Source organism: Taudactylus pleione, unplaced genomic scaffold, assembly GCF_031769625.1.
Source record: "Taudactylus pleione unplaced genomic scaffold, aTauple2 ptg000198l, whole genome shotgun sequence".
Lineage (NCBI taxonomy): Eukaryota > Metazoa > Chordata > Amphibia > Anura > Myobatrachidae > Taudactylus > Taudactylus pleione.
Genome location: NW_028284600.1, coordinates 8949206 through 8970921, shown reverse-complemented (window position 1 = coordinate 8970921; position 21716 = coordinate 8949206). Strand labels below are relative to the sequence as shown.

Genomic DNA, 21716 nt, shown 5'->3' with positions numbered 1-21716 from the left:
AAGATGAAGAAATCACGCAAGTTTAATGATAGGTGAAAAAAACACTTATTTGCAAATCGGGAATTTATTGAGAATGCAAATCGGGACCAAGAGAAATCTTACTAAATTTAAAACAATTTTATACATAAGAAAATATTAAAAGCAAGAATTTGTTAGAGAATCATAAAAAAAGGTGCATATAAATGGGACTCCTCTCCCAACTAGAATAATTTGGGTGAACGGATTGTAAGTCAGCATAGTCCTAATTGAATCCAGTAATGAATTCCATTCAAAAAAATCACTCAGATCATTAAAAAAAAAAAAAATCATCAGACCCTGATTTATATCACTCACAGAGAGTGATAAAACCTGTTGCGCATGATAAATGGTGCTCCAGCCAATCACCTCCCAACTGTCATTTTTCAAACAGATGACAGTTGGGAGGTGATTGGCTGGAGCACCATTATCATAGGCAACAAGTTTTATCACTCTCTGTGAGTGATAAAAGTCGTTGATAAATCAGGCCAGTTCAGTAACCTCAGGTTTTCAATAAGGTGCAAGGATGTGATTCGGCTGATTTATAAAGTTAAAACAAACAGCTAAAATGCCAATGAATTACTTGTCAGATGTAACAATCCATAAATCAAAGACAAAGTGTAAAATGTTATCCCAGAGTGGATACTTTCAGTTACACAGATGGAAAAGTTCTCCCCGCTGTAATAATCACAGCTCCTCTTTGGTAACAGCAGCCCTATTCTGAATCTAACACTGGATCGTCCCACTGTACATTGCACATCATATACTGTGTAGCACCTTTTGTGTTTTTATTCTGACTTACATTAACAAGCTTGCCCCTGTCTAAACCTCAATCTAAACAACTACGATAGATAATAGAATGTGTATACCCCAGTGTGTAAGCAATTACACACAGCCATTCACTACTGCCATCTGGGAGCTCCATGTGGCAGGTGCGAAGAGCATGGTGGCATCATGATTTGGGTCACCACAGCCCTCTCCTGCTACAAAATCACATGAGTTTCACATGGCGGCCATATGGGGGAGATTTATCAAAGCTTGGAGACAGGTGAAGTGGAGAAGAGATATTATAATGTTCTCTTTTCTCCTGCTTACAGAAACACTCTCTGTGGGAAAATACAATGTAAGGGAAACTTTGATTCTACCTTGGCAGATAGCATTATTATCAAAAACGTATATGGACAGCAGTGTCTCGGCGCAGACTTTAACCTGGGCTCCGATGTACCTGACCCTGCGCTTGTACACCAGGGAACTGCCTGCGCAAAAGGCAAGGTAAGCTATTAACTGCCACCCGTGCGTTTTACGTCTTTACTGCGATGTGTAATGAAGATGAAAGGTAGATAGAACTTTATACCATGTGCAAGTCCTGCTGTTTAAAATACACCTTTTTTATTTTGCTCGATTGGTTGTCGCGACGAAAGTTATTTACAGCTCTTTAATATGAAAATGATAACAATAAAAAAAGTAAATGAAAACAATGCCTTACTGTAAGTGCATATGATTTCAACCACAATGTTCTAAGTTATAGGTTATGTTATAATGAGAGTTATTTTGGAAGTTGTCTAAAGAGTAGAGAAGTGGACAAGTAGAGAAGTTGACCATAGCAACCAATCAACTTATCGTTTTGGAGAATGCACTTGATGCTAGCTAGAAGCTGATTGGTTGCTATGATCAACTTCTCCTCTTGTCTACTCTTTAGAACAGGGGTGGGGAACCTTTTTTCTGCCGAGGGCCATTTTGATATATATATAACATTATTCGCGGGCCCGGTACAGGCCACGCCCCCTCCGTGTGATGACACACAGGGACGGGGTGATTACAGCAATGCCTGGCGTATCCGGAGGATGCTTCTGGGAGCTGTAAGGGCAGTGGAGTGACCGTCTGAAGCATCCTAAGGACTCTCCAGGCAGCACTGCTGTATAGATTCTGGCCACAGGGTGGCATTATAGGCACCCAGCTATCCAGATGAGGCTAGCAGAAAAAAGCTCCGAGGGCCAAGCCAAATGATTCCGAGGGCCTTATACGGCCCCCGGGCCTGAGGGTCACCATCCCTGCTTTAGACGGTTTGATAAATTTTTCCCAGTTGACTAAAGTCATTGGTCGAAAACTTAATTAATATGTTAATTAGCTTATCTATGCATAGCCAGCAAGCAATGCCATTTATATTTATATAGAATCTCTGCACTGTTGGATTTAACACAGATCAATTAAAGCCAGGCTTGTGTACACCCTGACAGGGGGTTAGGTGGGTACTTATTACATGGGCCGGGCTTGATGGAGGGGTCGGGTGGGAACCCGGGTCAACTGCTGAGGGGGCAAATGTCTCCCTTTTGGAGGGGATGAGGCCATGCCTCCTAGATTTGGCCATCTACCCCCACCACCACCACCACCCAGGCCCCGATCAGCTCTCGGTGTCCCTGGACAGTATTATTCTGCTTACAACCAAGTAATACCTCTGATATAGAGTGTATCTGGAAAGTATCCACAGCGCTTCACTTTTTCCACATTTTGTTATGTTACAGCCTTATGCCAAAATTGAATAAATTAATTTTTGTCCTCAAAATTCTACACACAATACCCCATAAAAGTAAACCTTGTGCAAAACCTTCAATCGGGGTAATTACTGTTAAATGGTGATATACTTATAACCACCAAAGAAGTCAATATATGACGTCCAACAGAGGGATGTTACTGTAAGAATATATTCTAATTAGTTACGTTCATGCTTCTGAATCCTCTTCTTAAAAAATACACTGGTCTGCCCTACCGTCTCAAAAGTCACTTGCTGATTTCTTCACACACATTGTAGTGCCTCTTTGTTCCTCAACGATAAGAAAAGGAGACAAAGGAGGGCCACAATAGTGTGATACAATTTTATTTTTTGACAATGTGTTTAAAAGATATGACGCTGCATACCAGACTTAAAGGTGTATAATAACCCCATCAAGCATATTGGGTTATAACAACTGGGCTCAAGAATCCACCCTCTCAGCTTAGGTCTGGAACAGCTACTCCTCAGAATGTTCACCCAGGGTGAACCCAGGAGGTACCCTGTTGTTATTTATATCACCATTTAACCGTAATTAACCCGATTGAAGGTTTTGCGCAAGGTTTACCTGTGTATTGTTTGTTGAATTTCAAATAAACCCTAAGAAATCACATGTATATAAGTATCTGGGGAAGAGTACAGAAAAATATCTGCTGCTTTGAAGTTCCCAATGAGCACAGTGGCCTCCATCATCCATAAATGGAAGAAGTTCGGAACCACCAGGACTCTTCCTAGAGTTGGCCGGCCGTCTAAACTGAGCGATCATGGGAGAAGGGCCCTAGTCAGGGAGGTGACCAAGAACCCGATGGTCACTCTGTCAGAGCTACAGCACTCTGTGGAGGGAGGAGAACCTTCCAGAAGGACAACCATCTCTGCAGCAATCCACCAATCTGGCCTGAGTGGTAGAGTGGCCAGACGGAAGCCACTCCTTAGTAAAAAGTACACGGCAGCCTGCCTGGAGTTTGCCAAAATGCACCTGAAGGAATCTCAGACCATGAGAAACAAAATTCTCTGGTCTGATGGGACAAAGATTGAACTCTTTGACGTCAATGCCAGGCGTTATGTTTGGAGAAAACCAGGCACCGCTCATCACCAGGCCAATACTATCCCTACAGTGAAGCATGGTGGTGGCAGCATCATGCTGTGCAGATGTTTTTCAGCGGCAGGAACTGGGAGACTAGTCAGGATAGAGGGAAAGATGAATGTAGCAATGTAGAGAGACATCCTGGATGAAAACCTGCTCCAGAGCACTTTTGACCTCACACTGGGGCGACGGTTCATCTTTCAGCAGGATGACGACCTTAAGCACACAGCCGAGATATCAAAGGAGTGGCTTCAGGACAACTCTGTGAATGTCCTTGAGTGGCCCAGCCGACTGAAAATCTCTGGAGAGATCTGATAATGGCTGTGCACCGATACTTCCCATCCAACCTGATGGCACTTGAGAGGTGCTGCAAAGAGGAATGGGCGAAACTGCCCAAAGATAGGTGTGCCAAGCTTGTGGCGTCATATTCAAAAAGACTTGAGGCTGTAATTGCTGCCAAAGGTGCATCAACAAAGTATTGAGCAAAGGTTGTGAATACTTATGTACATGTGATTTCTTAGGTTTTTTTTTATTAAATTTGCAAAAATCTCAAAAAAAACTTTTACACTTTGTCATTATGGGGTATTGTGTGTAGAATTTTGAGGACAAAAATTAATTTATTCCATTTTGGAATAAGGCTGTAACATAACAAAATGTGAAAAAAGTGAAGCGCTGTGAATACTCTCCGGATGCACAGTAAATCTAACACTGCTTTACAGCATGCAAAAGAGTCCTAAGTCAGCCAACGTTAACTTCAAATATGTTCTCAAAGTGAATATTTTAGTAGGTTTCCTAGATCATTTACAGAATCATTTACAACATTGACATCTTTATCTGGTTGATATAGGATAATAATAATAATAGCCATAGCAACTATATTAATTCTGAGGGTGCCTGATAATATGGCAACACTTTATTGAAAAAAAAAAATATATATATATATATATATATATATATATATTATATATATATATATATATTATAGTATATAAGGTCAGTGGTTTTTGTACAATGTGTCTCCTGATGAAAATGCTGTCGCATTGAAACGTCGACTTGGCTGAAGTTCTATAGTTGTCGTCTCTTATTTACTCCTTGAGTGCCGCTGTTTCTGTCGTTTGCTATAATAGTATATACATATAATTAATAAATGTATGACTTATGTCTCTGGACAGGCCTGTGTGAATTATGAGTGTGTTAATGCCACTAATTTGGGATTCAACTGTGACATCAAAGGAAAGTGCAACGACCACGGGGTGAGTAGTCCATTGTCTGTCTGTAATATCCTTATAATGTCTCATTCAGCACAAATGATTCCTGTTTTAGAATTTTTGTCACTTAGGGGGAGATGTATCAAACCTTGAAAAGAGAGAGAGTGGAGAGAGATAAAGCACCATCCAATCGGCTTCTGTTATTTTACAGGCTGTGTATGAAAAATGATAGAAGCTGATTGCTTGGTACTTTCTCTCTCTCCAAGCTTTGATACATCTCCCTCTTAAAGAGAAATAGTGTTTATTTTACAAGCCCCATCCCCAACTAGTAAAGTGGATGCACCCAAAAAGATGCTGCACCTTAGACATCTTCCAAATGGGCAGCTGGGGGAAGTTTCAGGGTAAACGTCTTACCATTGTGACAATCAGTTGTGTATCTATAATGGGTGCAGGGTGTGCGGGGAACACGGGCCCCTGGGTCCAGGGGGACCCCGCACTGCATACCCTGCACCCATAATATTACTTACCTCTCCGGAGTCCCACGTCAGCGCGGGGGTCCGGCGCTGTAAAACAACTGGAAAATGGGCATTTTCCCATCGTTTGCACATGTGCAGTAAAGGGAAAATGGCCGCCGCGGTCATTTTCCCGGTGACCTGTGCAGACACTATAGACTCTGTGCACACTCTAGAGCCGAAAGTCTATAACTCCGGCACTGGCCGCGCACAGCTCAGTGCACTGCCGGCCGCCGGGTGGAGAGGAGGGGGCCCGTGTCGGAGACTGCACACGGGCCCCCTCCTTTCTAGAAATGCCCCTGGTGACAATACATGTAATTGGATAAGCTGCAGAGTCAGTTTTACTGATAAATACACCATACAGGTAGAATGGGTTGGTTACGGGATGCCGGTTCTTGGGATCCCAGCAGTCAAAATCCCGATACCAACATCCCAACAGGGTTAGGATACCGCCACATGTCGGTAGGTATCCTAACCCTTCTCCTACCCTCCCTCCCGGTATCCTGAACCTAACCTCGCCCTTAGTGCCTAACCCAGGGTTGTCTTAACAGCATTGTAGGCCATGGGCAAAGCAATGCCCTGGGGCCCCTACCCACCCATTCACAGGAAAAAAAATTTAAATGGTCAATAAAATTAAACCCTCCTGCATGCCCATCAGACCTCCCACACATGGAGAGAGACTCTATCTGACTGGTCTGGAGCCGGCGGATGAAGTAAAACTGGGACTGAGGTGAGTACTCGTCACTGGGGAAGGGGGAAGTTAGATCAGAATACAGTGGCCGGCTTATAAAAATATCTCAAATTTACCAACTGGCTGCAGCTGCAGGGGGGCAGGTGGCGGGCCCCTACAAGCTTCGGGCCCTTGGGCAACTGCCCAACAAGCCCAATGGAAGAGATGGCCCTGGCCTAACCCTACCCCTCCCCCTAGTGCCTATCCCTACCCCTAACCCCGCTACTTACCTTTGGGATGCTGGCGGCCGGAATGCCGGCGACAGGACTCTGATGGGTGTCGGGATTCCTGCGCCGGTATTCTAAGTGCCGACATCACATGTGCCGAGATATTGACTGCATCCTGGGAGAATAGGTTTAAGTCTCTTTTGGCTGCTAGACGACTAAAAGTTTCAGCTTGCCAGTGCCGGTAAGCATCTCCTGAACCACGGTGGTATGTCTTAAACCACAAGGATCCCAGCATTGAACACTCACAGCTGTACTAGTTATTATGTGGGCATTTATTTTAAAAACAAAAGGTTTCTGATACGCTATTATATAATGTTTCCCAAATATCTCCCAGTGTACCTCAGACATAGTGAGTTTTGAAGATGCAGCAACAGGCATTTTATAGGAGAGTGATTATTGCCACATGGGGGAGACCTATCAAGCCATGGAGAGAAATAAAGTACCAAACAATTATCTCCTAACTTTCGTCTTACATGCTCTGTTTGAAAAATAGATGATTGGTTTGTACTTTACCTCTCTCCTGTCACGCCTGATGGTTGGTGTGGGTAGGAACAGGCGTGGGAGGCTGAAGGGTATATAGAGATACGACAGTAGATGATAGGCCCGAAAGTGAGGACAGAAATAGAATGTCTTTATTAAACAGCAGGTTGGAATGGAACTGAATATATAATTCTGAATGAATAATCGGATTGGGACCGATGATGCTGGATTGAGAGCTGGATCGGTTTGAGACCAATAATATAATATAATATAATTGTATCCGATGTTAAAGAATTGATGAACTTGATCGGCTTGAGACCAATGTTGAAGAATTGAAGAACTTAACTGATATGAGTCAGATGTTGAAGAATTGATGACCTTGATCGGTTGAGACCGATGATGATGAATTGCAGTACTAGGTCGGTTTGGAATCGATGATGGAAGTATTGGCTGGGACCGATGGATGGAGATATCGGCTGGGACCGATGGATGGAGATATCGGCTGGGACTGATGGTTGGAGATATCGGCTGGGTTTGATGGTTGTAGTTAGTAACAAGTCTTAGTGGATAACTCAGACTGAAGCACAGATGGAATGGAGACTTGCAACCAGACTTGGAACTGGGGGCCTGATTCAGAGCCGCTCGTAAGAGGCCGCTCGTTCGCTCTGAGCAATGTTCGCACATCTGCGCATGCGTATGGGTCGTAATGCGCATGCGCCAACCAGTCATTGCGATCGGAAATCGAGCGCTCGCAAAATAGCGAGTGCCTGCTAATTTGAGTGACAGGATGAGGCGTTTATGGGTGGTAACAGGGGAAGGTGCTTGAAAACGGGGAGTGGTGATCCGAACGCAGGCGTGCCAAATGGTCAAAACAGGCATTTTAAGGGTGTGCATAAATAACAAAGCAGCGTCATCGACCACGTCACTTGGTTGTTTCTTAGCCTGATTAGAACTGTTCGCAGTGATTGCGGGAAGTAAAACCTACCACAACCACTGCGAGCAGTTCAGACGCCTTTCGATATACTCGATTAACCTCATAAATAGCGGAGATGACGTATGATGCGAATGGCCAAGGGGCGTCTTTACAAAATAGCGAGCGCATGTTTCGTTCCCTCGTTCAGACATAGAGGCGGCAACAGACCGCAAAGAGCAAGCGCTCTATTTAAATAGTCGGCCCCTTTTTCTGAACGACCGTTCGCAAATAGCGTCCGGCTCTGAATCAGGCCCTGGATTCACATGGACTGAAACTGTTCAGATACAGAGTACCTGGGAGCTCAGCACAAATCTGTAACTTCAGCAGAAGCAACATTGTACTGGCAATGGAGGCCAGTCAGGAAATGGAATTTATAGGGGTGGATCCCCAGGGATTGGATGTTGCAATCAACTGGTCTGGGAGCAAAACTCTGAGTGGTGGAGGAGAATCAGGTGACTAAATCCAACATGGCTGCGCCCATACTGATTTGTGGAGGAAACTCAGGTGTTCGGTCTGAGTGCTAGCATGCTGAGTGAACACAGTGAGAGCACAGAGCAGGAACCTTGAAGACAGACCTCATAGCCAGCTGGATGTAGACAGACCTTGCTGCACCTTGAAGACAGACCTCATAGCCAGTGCTGACAAACCTCTGTGTCATCTGGGAGTGATGCGCGGTCACAGAGCGAGCGGACCTCAGCACTAGCTGGAACAACACCGCAGAGGTAAAACATAAGAGAATATTGGAAAAATTAGTCAGGATCGTGACAGTACCCCTTCCTTCATAGGTGGACTCCGGACACCCACATTGTATCTTTGAAGTACTTGAAGAAGAATTCCCATACAAAAATAACTAGAGAAGTGGAATCCAGAAGAACTCATAAACATATTTAAACTGAAGTCCTCAGAAGTCCTCTCAATTTTCAGTTTTAAAGGTAAGACCTTCATCAAGTGGACTATTCGTCATCACTGTAAAGAAAGTTTACTTCATCTAGAAAATCCATTGGATCAATGGCATAGGAGTCCTCTCTTGAAACTGAGGGCCTGATTCAGACCCGCTCACGAGCGCTGAGCGCTCGCAAGCGGGTCGATGTTGTCCCAGTGCGCATGCACACGAGGGAGCCGGCTCCGTCGTGCACATGTGCGAGACGCAGATAGCGACGGCCAAGCCGTCGCTATGGGTCTCGCTACAAAGGGGGCGTGCTGTCGATGGTTAGTGACAGCACGCCCCCTTTGGTGGGCGTGCCAGGAGCGTGGCTGGCCAGACGGAGAATTTCTCATGGGAACGCCTACCGTCTGGGGCCGGCCCAACTGACATCACAAGTGATGTCAGTGGGAGTGCTCTCGGCTCTGATAGAGCCGAAAGCAGACGAGACCCTACCACAAGGTTCTCATCGCAACCCCGATGGTCGCAATGGTCTTGACCATCGCGACCATCTTTTTGGCCGCTCGCTATAGCTGTGAGTGGTCACCCAAAGCTATGCAAGCGGCCAGGAGGCCGCTCTAAAATTCAGAGGGAGTGATCTGTCAGAGCGTCCGGCTCTGAATCAGGGCCTGAGGCCCCACAGCAACTTCACTGACATCCACGAGGAACCTTTTCATGGGAATATGTTTTTCTTATCAGTAATTCTGGAATTTCTTCCTGGTAAAATACATGACTAGGAAGTATAGAACCCCCCATAATGTAACTCGAGTCATCTATAAACTGACTATCGGAATCAGAGTATATTCAAAGTGAGTATTGCATTATTTTTCCTTTAAACAGTCTAAGTCATATGATGCATTCATAGGACTGGAATACCCAAAGGAATAAGGATGAACTGAAGGAAATATAACCCATACTTAGGTCAACAGGATGTTGTCTTTGAACTGTTTTTGGAGTATTCCTATTTTTGTAATTCGTGAGATTCCTGATGTATAGATCTAACAAAGCTTGATCTTGCTTGGAAAGTGAATGATCAGGTATTGGATGAATATTTAGAAGAGTGAGTGGACGATGACTCCAAGAGATTAGTACTTTCAGAGGGGCTGCTGAAAGGAGACAAGGAAGTGTATGCAACTTTCAAGTCCATAGTTTGAGGGCTTTGAGACATTGAAAAGTCTCATCTCTTGGCAGCTTGAAGGTTTTTAATACACTGGTCAAGTAAAACCTGATCTTGCTCAGGCAATGATGCCACGGAGGACTGAGCAATCGGTGGATCTTTGGCAGATTGGGAAGTATACTTAGATCGTCCCAAACAGACTGGTTTTGAAGCAAACCATTTATGAACAGCTTTAATGAAAGCAGGGAAATCACTACATAATGTAACGGCTCTTTGGATTCGATGAGGGGATTAGCCCATTCCAAGGCTTTACCTCTAAAGGATAGGAGCAAGCATTTAATACCATTGGCAGGAGTAATTTTCATTGGTGTTCCCGACTCAATATCAGTGAGGTATTGGTATGCTAAAGCATGGAACTGAGTAACATCACCGTCTAAGTAAATGGGTGCTGGAACACCAGACAAGTTTTGGCAGGTTGAAAGTTGCGATGCTCACTCAGGAGCAGAAATGGAATTAGCTTGCAGAGCTTTAGACTGGAGTCCTTTACTCGAACCAACAGATGGGACCGAATTGGGTCCAGAGGAACTGTAATCGGCTGAAATCGGAGGAGCCTTTGAACAGACTGGTGAAACCAGATTGAATCCAGGGACACTTGAACCACTTGGGACTGAAGGAGGTGGAATCTGGCTGGAACCAGAACACGTAGAACCCCGATATTCAGATGGCCTTTCTTCGACCTGAAACATACTAGAAGTCTTGCTTGACTGGGCAGAATTCAAAGACAGAGTCGAAAAAGTGATAATCAGACCAACAGGGTGATATCTACATCTGTGATACTGAAGACCATTCCAAGCACTAAGACACTGGAGACCCCCTCTGGGGTTAGCAGAATAGATGTCTCTCCTGGAGTTGAAGACTCAGATGCCCCTTCTGGGCTACTTGGACCAACAGATGGAACCGGATTGTGTAAGGAGACACTTGAATTGGTATTGGCCAAAGATGGAGTCAAGTTGAGTACAGAGGAACTTAAAAGCAGCTTGATCTGGAGGAGGCAGAATCAAATTGGAACTGGATTTTCTTGAATGGGAGGAACCGGAGGAACGTTCAAACCGGGTTGGGTTCGGAGGAACTTAAATTGGTAGGAACCGAATGGAACTCAACCAAATTGGAATCTGATTTTCTTGAACCGCCTGGATCGGTGGAGCCTTTGGACAGACAGGTGGAACCGGATTGCGTACAGAGGAATTTGAATCAGTTTTAACTGAAGTAGTCAAAAGCAGATTGGAATCTGATTTACTTGAACCGGTTGGAACCAGAGAAGACAAAACAGGATTGGAAATAGATTTACTTGAATTGGCTGGAACCGGAGTTGTCAAATCTGGATTGGATTCAGATTTACTTTAACTGCCCAGAACTGCAGGTGACCTTGGACTGATGGATGGAACCGGATGGAGTCTGGAGGAACTTGAATTGGTAAGAACCCGAAGGAAGCAGAATCCGGCTAGTACCGGAACACACAGAATCCAGATGTTCAGATGGCTCATCTAGGACCTGAATCATGCTGGTCAACATCATGATGGCACCCTCAAGAAGTGGCTGACAGGAGTCCATGACTGTCTCCATGGCAGATCAGATTTTCCTCCTGGAGCTAAAGGCTCGGATGCCTCTTCTGGAATTGGAACACCGGATAACCAACCTGCTGTCAGAACATCAGCTACCTCTTGCGAGGCTGGCAATTCAGATACCCCTTATGGGGTCTGCAGAATTAGATGCCTCATGGATTATGAGAGACTTGGACATACTCTTTTGATTCCCAAATTTGGAGTAGCACCTTCTTGTTATGGGACCCCAATCATACAATTGAAGCTCCTTTTGCATGGGAGTCATAACCCCCTTGTCCAGGGCTGAGGAAACTGGAGCTGTAGATGGCACATGGGAAGAATTGGAGACACATACACTGTGACACTGACACTTGTCACCATTGCTTGACTTGCGAAGGGAACAGCCTTTAATGAAATTATCTGAACTTCCACAATAGGGACAGAGATGTAATTCCTTGCGCCGTTGGCGTTTAGCCACGGTGAGCTTGGAGCGCAGGTAACTCTGGTGACTCCCTTTATTTTGCTTTGGAGGAGAAACCTTAGCTCTAGGAGATTCTGCGATAATAGTCTCTTCAGACACAGGATGTGGAGCAGAAGACTTAATTGTATCAGGAGTGTCACCAATGAGCTCAGGAATAATCAGAAAAACTCTGTTGAGAAGACCTTGTAACTGATGATGAAGAGAACCTAGATGTTCAAGTTTAATAGCGAACTGAGAAGTCTGTGAGCACTTGACAGGGTGAGTGGTCTTCTCAGGAGAAATTGCTTTAGAAGTAACACTGAATTTGTTTGGAATAAGCAGTTGAAGATGGGGTGCATCTGTAGGAACAGATGCGGAAGAATTCTGGAAGGCTGTCCTGGATGCCCAAGAATCACCAAGTGTATTTTGGATATTATCCAACCGATTGGTCAGCTCTGGCAAGAATTGTATAAAGTAAGCCTGTGCCACCTCTTGATGTTCTAAGCGTGCTACAACGTCTTGTGCAAATCCTGCGGCTTGTTCCTGATCCCTGGCTGGATCCATTGGGCCAGTACAAACTGTAAAGACTGAGGGCTGGTGTGGGTAGGAACAGGCATGGGAGGCTGAAGGAGAAATCAGAGATATGGCAGTAGATGATGGGCCCGAAGGCGAGGACAGAAATAAAATGTCTTTAGGTTGGAATGGAACTGAATATATAATACTGAATGAACGAGCAGAAACTGATTGTGACCGATGATGCTGGATTGAGAACTGGATTGGTTTGAGAAAGATGTTAATGATTTGAAGAACTTGATGAGATTGAATCCGATGTCAAAGAATTGATTAACTTGATCGGCTTGAGACCGATGTTGAGGAATTGAAGAACTTAACTGATATGAGTCCGATGTTGAAAAATTTATGAACTTGATCAGTTGGGACCGATGTTGATTAATTGAATAACTTAATTAATATGAGTCCGATGTTGAAAAAATGATGAACTTGACCAGGGTTAAGTTTAGGGTGTGGTCATGGGGGGGTTAGGGTTAGGCACCCCCGGGGGGAGGATAGAGTTAGGCACTAGGGTGGGAGGTTAGGGTTAGGCACTACTAAGGGAGGGTTAGGATTAGGAGGGGAGAGGGGTAGGAGAGGGAGGGGCCGAGATTTCATACCCATTCCATGTGAAGTCTACATTCCCTCAACTCAGAATAGGTCGCAACTCTACACACTGACTACATGCCAACAGGATGCTCCTGCTACTTGTTAACACCCGGCTGCAACCCAGTAACGCCAATACAGGTGAGATACTGAGATGCTCCTGGCTCGGAATCGCATGTAGCTGCTCTTGCGTATGTCATCCATGATGCATGTACAGTTTCTGAAAAAGCGCAAGATACAGCTGCATTTGTAATTGCATACAACTCAGATCAAGCTCTTGACCTCTATTACAAGTGTCACTTCTGAGGACCTCATTTATAGTGCTATTTGGTTTTGTACCACTTCATATAGATGGCTCTCACCGAAGCCTAAGAGAAACAGAAAAATGGGAAGAGGCTTTTGTTTTGTGCCCATGCTGCTAGTTATTGCTGCGCAGATCAAAGTGCACACTGCATATGGGAAGGAAAACTCTAATAAAGAGCACTGTGCAAAAGGTATAAACTTCTCCTCACAAGTATTCTCTCCTAAAAAACTGCTTCATTTAGCAACGTTTAGGTTCAGTTAATCATGTGAGTGAGGGGAGATGTAGAATGACTTAAATATGGCACTTTTTTGTGTTTGAAGCATGCAGCACCGCAATTGGGTGTCCCAGCGCCCAGTGCCGGCCACGCCCCCTGAGCACATGATGTCATGCGGAGGGGCGGGACCACCATTACCGGGAGAGACAGCAATGGCTGATGTATCCTCAGGATGCTCCAGGGGTCTGTAAGGGCAGCAGTGTACATGTCTGAAGCGTCCAAAGGACACCCCGGGTGGCACCGCAGCAGAGATTCTGGCTGCAGAGTGTCATTTCAGGCACCCTGTTAGCCAGTTGCAGGGACCGCCGGGCAGCAGTGATGCCCACAGTGGTGCCGCTCGCACACCCTAGTTACAGCCATGGAAGCTTGTATTATGTTGAGCAATGTATTGCTAGAAATATGCTATTCTACCAGAGTGCAACTGGAAGGTGCAAAATGTGTCCCATTAAATGCATGTCACTTACACAGCACTTTTGCTTGGTTGCCATAGAAGCTTTTTGAACATATTCTTCCCACAGTGAATATTATATAATGTTTCACGCCTCGCCCGAATTCATCTCCTAATTTTTCTACCCCCATTTAGTTTGCATTCAGTATGTTTTACTTGAAAAATTTTTAAATTAGTAATATAGATTGGTTTTACCTCAGTGTCATATATATATAAATATATAGTCAGGTGCATAAATATTGGGACATTGACATATTTTTCATATTTTGGCCTCTATTCACCACCACAATGGCTTTGAAATAAAACAAACAAGATGTGCTTTAACTGCAGACTTTCAGATTTAATTTGAGGGTAATTACATCCAAATCAGGTGAACGGTGTAGGAATTACAACGGTTTCTATATGTGCCTCCCACTTTTTAAGGGGCCAAAAGTAATGGGACAAACTAAACAATCCTAAATCTAACTTTCACTTTTTAATACTTTGTTGCAAATCCTTTGCAGGCAATTACAGCCTGAAGTCTGGAACGCATAGACATCACCAGACGCTGGGTTTCATCCCTGGTGATGCTCTGACAGGCCTCTACTGCAAATGTCTTCAGTTCCTGCTTGTTTTTGGGGCATTTTCCCTTCAGTTTTGTCTTCATCAAGTGAAATGCATGCTCAATCGGATTCAGGTCAGGGGATTGACTTGGCCATTGCACAACATTCCACTTTTTAGCCTTAAATAACTCTTTGGTTGCTTTTGCAGTATGCTTCGGGTCATTGTCCATCTGCACTGTGAAACGCCGTCCAATGAGTTCTGAAGCATTTGACCGAATATGAATGAATTCCGAAACACTTCAGAATTCATTCTGCTGCTTTTGTCAGCAGTCACATCATCAATAAATACAAGAGGAACCAGTTCCATTGGCAGCCATACATGCCCACGCCATGACACTACCACCACCATGCTTCACTGATGATGTGGTATGTTTTGGTTCATGAGCAGTTCCTTTCCTTCTCCATACTCTTCTCTTCCCATCACTCTGGTACAAGTTGATCTTTGTCTCATCTGTCCATAGGATGTTGTTCCAGAACTGTAATGGCTTTTTAGATGTTGTTTGGCAAACTCTAATCTGGTCTTCCTGTTTTTGTGGCTCACCAATGGTTTACATCTTGTGGTGAACCCTCTATATTCACTCTTGTGAAGTCTTCTCTTGATTGTTGACTTTGACACATATACACCTACCTCCTGGAGAGTATTCTTGATTTGGCCAACTATTGTGAAGGGGTTTTTCTTCACCAGGGAAATAATTCTTCTGTCATCCACCACAGTTGTTTTCCGTTGTCTTCCGGGTCTTTTGGTGTTGCTGAGCTCTCCGGTGCGATCTTTCTTTTTAAGAATGTTCCAAACAGTTGATTTGGCCACACCTAATGTTTTTGCTATCTCTCTGATGGGTTTGTTTTGATTTTTCAGCCTAATGATAGCTTGCTTCACTGATAGTGACAGCTCTTTCGATCTCATATTGAGTCGACAGCAACGGTTTCCAAATGCAAATGTCACACCTAGAATCAACTCCAGCCCTTTTACCTGCTTAATTGATAATGAAATAACAAGGGTATAGCCCACACCTGTCCATGAAATAGCTTTTGAGTTGATAGTCCCATTACTTTTGGCCCCTTATAAAGTGGGAGGCACATATAGAAACCGTTGTAATTCCTACACCGTTCACCTGATTTGGATGTAATTCCCCACAAATTAAATCTGAAAGTCTGCAGTTAAATTCTGTCAATGTCCCAATATTTATGCACCTGACTGTATATATGCGTGTATGTATATATATATATATATATATATATATATGTGTGTGTGTGTGCTCTGGTATTTTCGTTAGCATTTATGTATGATTATTAGCATTATAATGATAATGATGATATTATTATTATTATCATACATAAATGCTGACGGAAATAATAATATTAATACTAATACATTATTATTTAATTATTATTATCATCATTATTATTATTAATAATAATGTATTATTATTATTTCCGTTAGCATTTATGTATTTAATAATAATAATAATAATAATATTTCAGTTAGCATTTAAGCTTATTGATATTCTGGTCAAACTATTTCAAACCAGGTGTGCAATAACAATGGAAACTGCCACTGCAATGATGGCTGGGCACCCCCATCCTGTGACAGATCCGGCTACGGTGGAAGTATTGATAGTGGCCCTACACACATTGGTAAGTAGTAAATACGTCTTTTACTTCCAACCCCCATTTTACTACATTCTGCTTTTCTCGTTCAACATAATGTGAAACTAAAGTTTTTTAAATAGACCATCATGAAACAAATTTCCACACAACACCCCAACATGTTTTCAGTGGTTCTCATTTACAGAGCGCACCGGATGCAAGACACAAATCACTTTTGTTTTCCACCAGTGCACTCAGATAGCAGTACACTGCCATTTTTATGTTCTGAAGATTGTAGTCATATTATGGGGTTCAAACTTAAAAAGGTAAAATATATTGAAAGAGGGATCTGTTTGCAGGTGAAATATTCCCACTGTTAAATAGTTCCTGCAGGATAGCATTTTGAGAGGGGGTCGTGGCCATGCCATGTAGGGTGCTAGGGTGCATGGTTAGGTCACATAGGGAGAATATTAAGCTCCTCCCCTGTAACACAGTGATTTGCCATACCTCATCTCTGTTACACATTTCATTCCCATTCCTCCCCAGTATTGACGGCCAATTGTAGGTCCAGTATTGATATTCCAAATCAATATGGGTTTTGTATATGCAAATCAATACGAAAGGGGTGTGGGGGATACACATCTTGCAAGTAAAAATCAATATACTCAGATATTGATATACGATACTGCCCATGCTCATTAGCTCTTATCACTAGGTCTGGGCTGGGGGCCGCTGCTCATCTCATCTCAGCTTGCTGCTAGGACAGCCCCACATGGATACAAGAGAGAGGTGGGTAGGAAACATCAATTTGGTGGTATATCTCAAAGACAGGATCAATCTGTGTGATATATATCGTAAGAGGCTTACCGTCCAAGATATTGCAGTAAATTCGGGCTGATATATCTGTGTCTTGAATATATCAGACATCGATTCGCATCCCGACTTCGATTTACCTATTTAGTAAAAACATTTCTTCCCTATCCCTCCCCAGCAGCAAATTTCTTCCCCATCTATAACTTGGAAAGACCCCACTGGCAAGGCCGGCTCTAGGGCTGTTCAACCTGAGCGGTCCAACAGGGGCGCCACCCATAGAGGGCGCACCCTTTCCTAGCATCCCGTTTTCAGCGGGAAAGTACTGGCCCGCTGTTTTACCTGTGGGCCAAAGTGGCCCGCAGGTGGTCAAATCGGGGGGTGGGAGACCGCCACCACCGCAGCTGTGCGGTGGTGCCAGGACCCCGGAGTCTGAATGGATGCAGCGCGCATGTGCGCGGCATCCATTCAGTGCAGTGAGAGGGCTGGGAGAAGCCCAGCTAGTGAGGTTTCCCCCAGCCTGACGTTATTTGGAGGCGTGCCATGCGGGCACGCCCCTAAGATAACATCACGTAAGGAGGTGTGGCCTATGGTAATTAGGTCATGCCCCCAATTCCGGAGCGCAGACAACTCAGCCGGCAAGGGGCGCTATTAGCCCTGGAGCCGGCCCTGCCCACTGGAAAGCTACCCATAGCCACAGTATACAGGATACAAAACAGATGCAGAAATACTAGTGTAATAATTCTGTCCCCTTTATCTGTCTATCTTCTGTGCCATGAAAATATCCTTGTAGGCCATGTGTTATGCATCAGTGCCCTAGACAGTCTGCCCAGTGCACAGAATTCAGCAGCTCTGGTCAATTGGAATAACAAATTATACACAATAGCCAAAATAAACAAAGGAACCTCACACATCTACTGACACTGATCTGACAAAATGGTACGTTGCTCCTGGACAGTTTCTTATTGCCACAGATTGATAAAGAGGCCACTTAGTCTTGTTTACATTATATGGTGCATATTCAATTGGGTGCGAGATTTTTGCGGCAAAAATTACCGAGGCCATCGCAACCATTTTTTCATTACAATTGAAGACAATTGGAAGTCTTCAATTAGCTTAATGAGTCCAATAAATTACATGTTTTTATTGGTTGTTAAAGAAAAATGTCCTCAAAGTACCCCGAAATTTAAACTATTTTGTCTCAATTGGATACAGCGGGTATCGAGAGCGCGCATTGCGAGTATCGAGAGCCGCAATGCGCGCTCTCGATACCCGCGGTATCCAATTGAAACAAAATAGTTTAAATTTCGGGGTACTTTGAGGACATTTTTCTTTAACAACCAATAAAAACATGTAATTATTGGACTCATTAAGCTAATTGAAGACTTCCAATTGCCTATTTAGTCGTTGAGGCTGCGGAAAAAACCCAGCGCTTGCAATTGAATATGCCCCTATGGAGTCTACTTACTAAGCCTTGGATGGAGATAAAGTGAACGTAGATAATGTACCAGCCAATCAGCTCCTAACTGCCATGTCACAGGCTGTGTTTGACAGTTAGGAGCTTTTTCTCCGTCCACTTTATCTCCATCCAAGGTTTAGTAAACAGACCCCTGTATCTTGCAACTGTGGCTCTCAGACTTTTGTGGATCTATAGTTCTAATTATGCATTAATGCTGTAACATAGTTCAGCAACACATTGAGAAACTAAGGCTGTTGTGGCATGCTGGGAATTTTAGTTCTACAGTAGCTATACACTATTGTTGTCTACCTCTACATAATGTCTAAGGAATATTTTATATATGACCCATTTTGTGTGTTCCCATAGATATTTGCCTTTCTCTGATCATTGGACTTGTTCTGTCTTTCAGACACTTCTCTACGGGATGGATTGCTTATATTCTTTTTGCTCGTTGTACCAATTCTCATCCTTATAGCTGTGATGTGGATAAAGCGTGATGCAATTAGAAGAAGGTTTTGCCGAAAAAAGAGAAGATCTAGGTATTCCTAATAACATGTTATCAAACATCCACTTTCATATAGTATTCATCCAACATGATGCTAACATCCTACAAATTGTACTACATGCCTACTGTAACGTGGCCTAGTTCTGCTGTGGTTAGAATGTCAGTATTCCCCTACGATCACGGGTACAGGTGCCCATTTCTCATTCCCAATCTTCAGCTAACAAGATAGATAATGTAACACGGGCTGTAGAAATTAGGACTCTAGATAGGCAGGTACTCGGTAAGCAGTGTCTAATAGCAGCAGACACAGCACTTCAGCATACATGAGCATAGGCCTGGACACACACACAGACATATAACACAAACCAAGAAATTAAATGTCCCAGCTTTCCTCATGCTTAGCAGTCAGCAGTGGCTTGCAGCCACTATTGGCCATGCTCTCACAGCATAGCCCTTGGTCCCTGGCACTACAACACTAAGGCCTTCGATCGGTAAGCCGAGTGTCGGGTTCCCGGCATAGGTAAAATGACAGGCGTCGGGATTTCGATGCCTGTCATTTAGCCCTTGCCGGGATTAGACAGTCGGGAAGCCGGCGGTTGGGATTCCGTCTGTCGGCTTTCCGACTGCTTCCCCTCCACATAATGATATACATAGTTGCCTAGGTGCCCTCCAGGGTCATCACTCCAATAGAAGAGAACAATGGCGGCTATCCAAGGTCTTGACTAAATGAATAAATGCACCTATGTAAGGTTCAGGTTCAACGTTTCAGTCTCCCGACTTTTATCAAGAACACAGCAAACAAACACCGAACATAAGGTGAATAGCCTAACATCCAAGTGTCATATTGCAGGCCCACATGGAGGGTCTGTACTGCCTAGCATGTGACCTTTGGGTACACATGCCATACTGTGATAACAACAGCGCAACCTAGTGGATCCATGGAACGAAACAATGTGTACAACTTGGAAAACGAAGTGAAACCAACACTAGACTAATAACAGCAACAATGAATGCCACTGCAATATACAATATAAATGCAGCATCAATAAACATATTGAAGGAAATTAAATAAAAAAATTAAAATAAGCATCACTCAGGGTAACACAGAAAACCTGCTCATGCAAAAAAAAATTACAAAATGGGAGCCGAAAGGAAGCAAAAAATAACTATATGTCACGATTCCGGTAAATGTTCCCAAAACCAGGCCCTGTTTCTTACCTGTTCGGCCGCTTGTCAGATGCCGGCATGCTCTGGCAGTCTGGGGACGTGCTACCCGCACAGATATGGTGGTCTCCACTGCGGATTCTGCGAGTATTGAAAGCGCTGCTCATGTGTGCACTGAGCAGGTTTCGGGGTGCAGTATTGGCGTCCCTCATAGCATTGTTCCCGCCAGGTCAGCAAAATGGACGGCGCCATCTAGCCCTGCGTCAGGTGAACGGATTCAGGCCCTGATTCAGAGCCGGACGCTATTTGCGCTCGCTCGTTCAGAAAAAGGGGCCGGCTATTTAAATTGAGCGCTCGCTCTTTGCGGTCTGTTGACGCCTCTATGTCTGAGCGAGCAAACGAAACATGCGCTCGCTATTTTGTAAAGACGCCCCCTGGCCGCTCGCATCCTACGTCATCTCCGCTATTAGATTAATCGAGTACATCGAAAGGCGTCTGAACTGCTCGCAGTGCTTGTGGTAGGATTTTCCTACCGCAATCATGCGAACAGTTCTAATCAGGCTAAGAAACAACCAAGTGACGTGGTCAATGACGCTGCTTTGTTAATTATGCACACCCTTAAAATGCCTGTTTTGACCGTTTGGCACGCCTGCGTTCGGATCACCACTCCCCGTTTTCAAGCACCTTCCCCTGTTACCACCCACAAACGCCTCATCCTGTCACTCAAATTAGCAGGCACTCGCTATTTTGCGAGCGCTCGATTTCCGACCGCAATGACTGGTTGGCGCATGCGCATTACGACCCATACGCATGCGCAGATGTGCGAACATCGCTCGGAGCGAACGAGCGGCCGCTTACGAGCGACTCTGAATCAGGCCCTCAGGCCAATCCTATTCAGGTACTCAGATGACACTACCAGCCAATCCGGATCTACCAATGGGTATAAAGCTTCCAGGTCTGCCAGTGCAAGTCCGGTATTCCACAGTCATCGGTGCAAGTCGGATATTACATAGTCATCGGTGCAAGTCCGATATTCCACAGTCATCGGTGCAAGTCCGATATTCTGCAGTCATCAGTTAACTATCTAGTGCTAGCCCAGGTGACCCAGTCATGGAGCTGCGACTGGTCTGTCGGGCACAGCTGAGCTCAAATTCTCTTGCGGGACTCCCTGGTGAAGACCACCAGTGGGGTAAGACTCCTTGCCCCTGCTCTGGGTCTTTGGCAACACCTTGATGCTAGTTTTAGTTCCCTAGTGTATCCTCTTGGCATTCTCCTTCTTGGTTCCAGATGAGAATATCTTATTTGATGCAAAGGAATTACATTAAGCCATCCATCTTCTCACACTCCTCTAGACCAAACCCACACGAGCCACGCACAGGGGTGAAGACACAATCGCATCAAATCCTGACACTATGATAGTGGTCAAACACAAAAAAAGGAGAAAAACCAAGCACATATACCTAAGCCTGTAAGATATATGTCCAAGTAAGACATGTATGACTGGCAAAAGTTCAAAACTAGCATAGGGTAC

The 21716-nt window shown here is 44.3% G+C and overlaps 1 protein-coding gene across 1 annotated transcript in view; it reads left to right on the top strand.

Annotated features, from left to right (window-relative positions):
- Nucleotides 1-21716, top strand: part of LOC148518843 (disintegrin and metalloproteinase domain-containing protein 9-like) — a 92962-nt gene that overhangs the window by 49845 nt on the left and 21401 nt on the right. Inside the window, exons 16-19 of the mRNA XM_088476897.1 lie at nt 1113-1287; nt 4820-4900; nt 16190-16295; nt 18926-19055. Coding sequence (XP_088333023.1) covers nt 1113-1287; nt 4820-4900; nt 16190-16295; nt 18926-19055 — 492 coding nt within the window. The remainder of the gene's footprint in view (nt 1-1112; nt 1288-4819; nt 4901-16189; nt 16296-18925; nt 19056-21716) is intronic.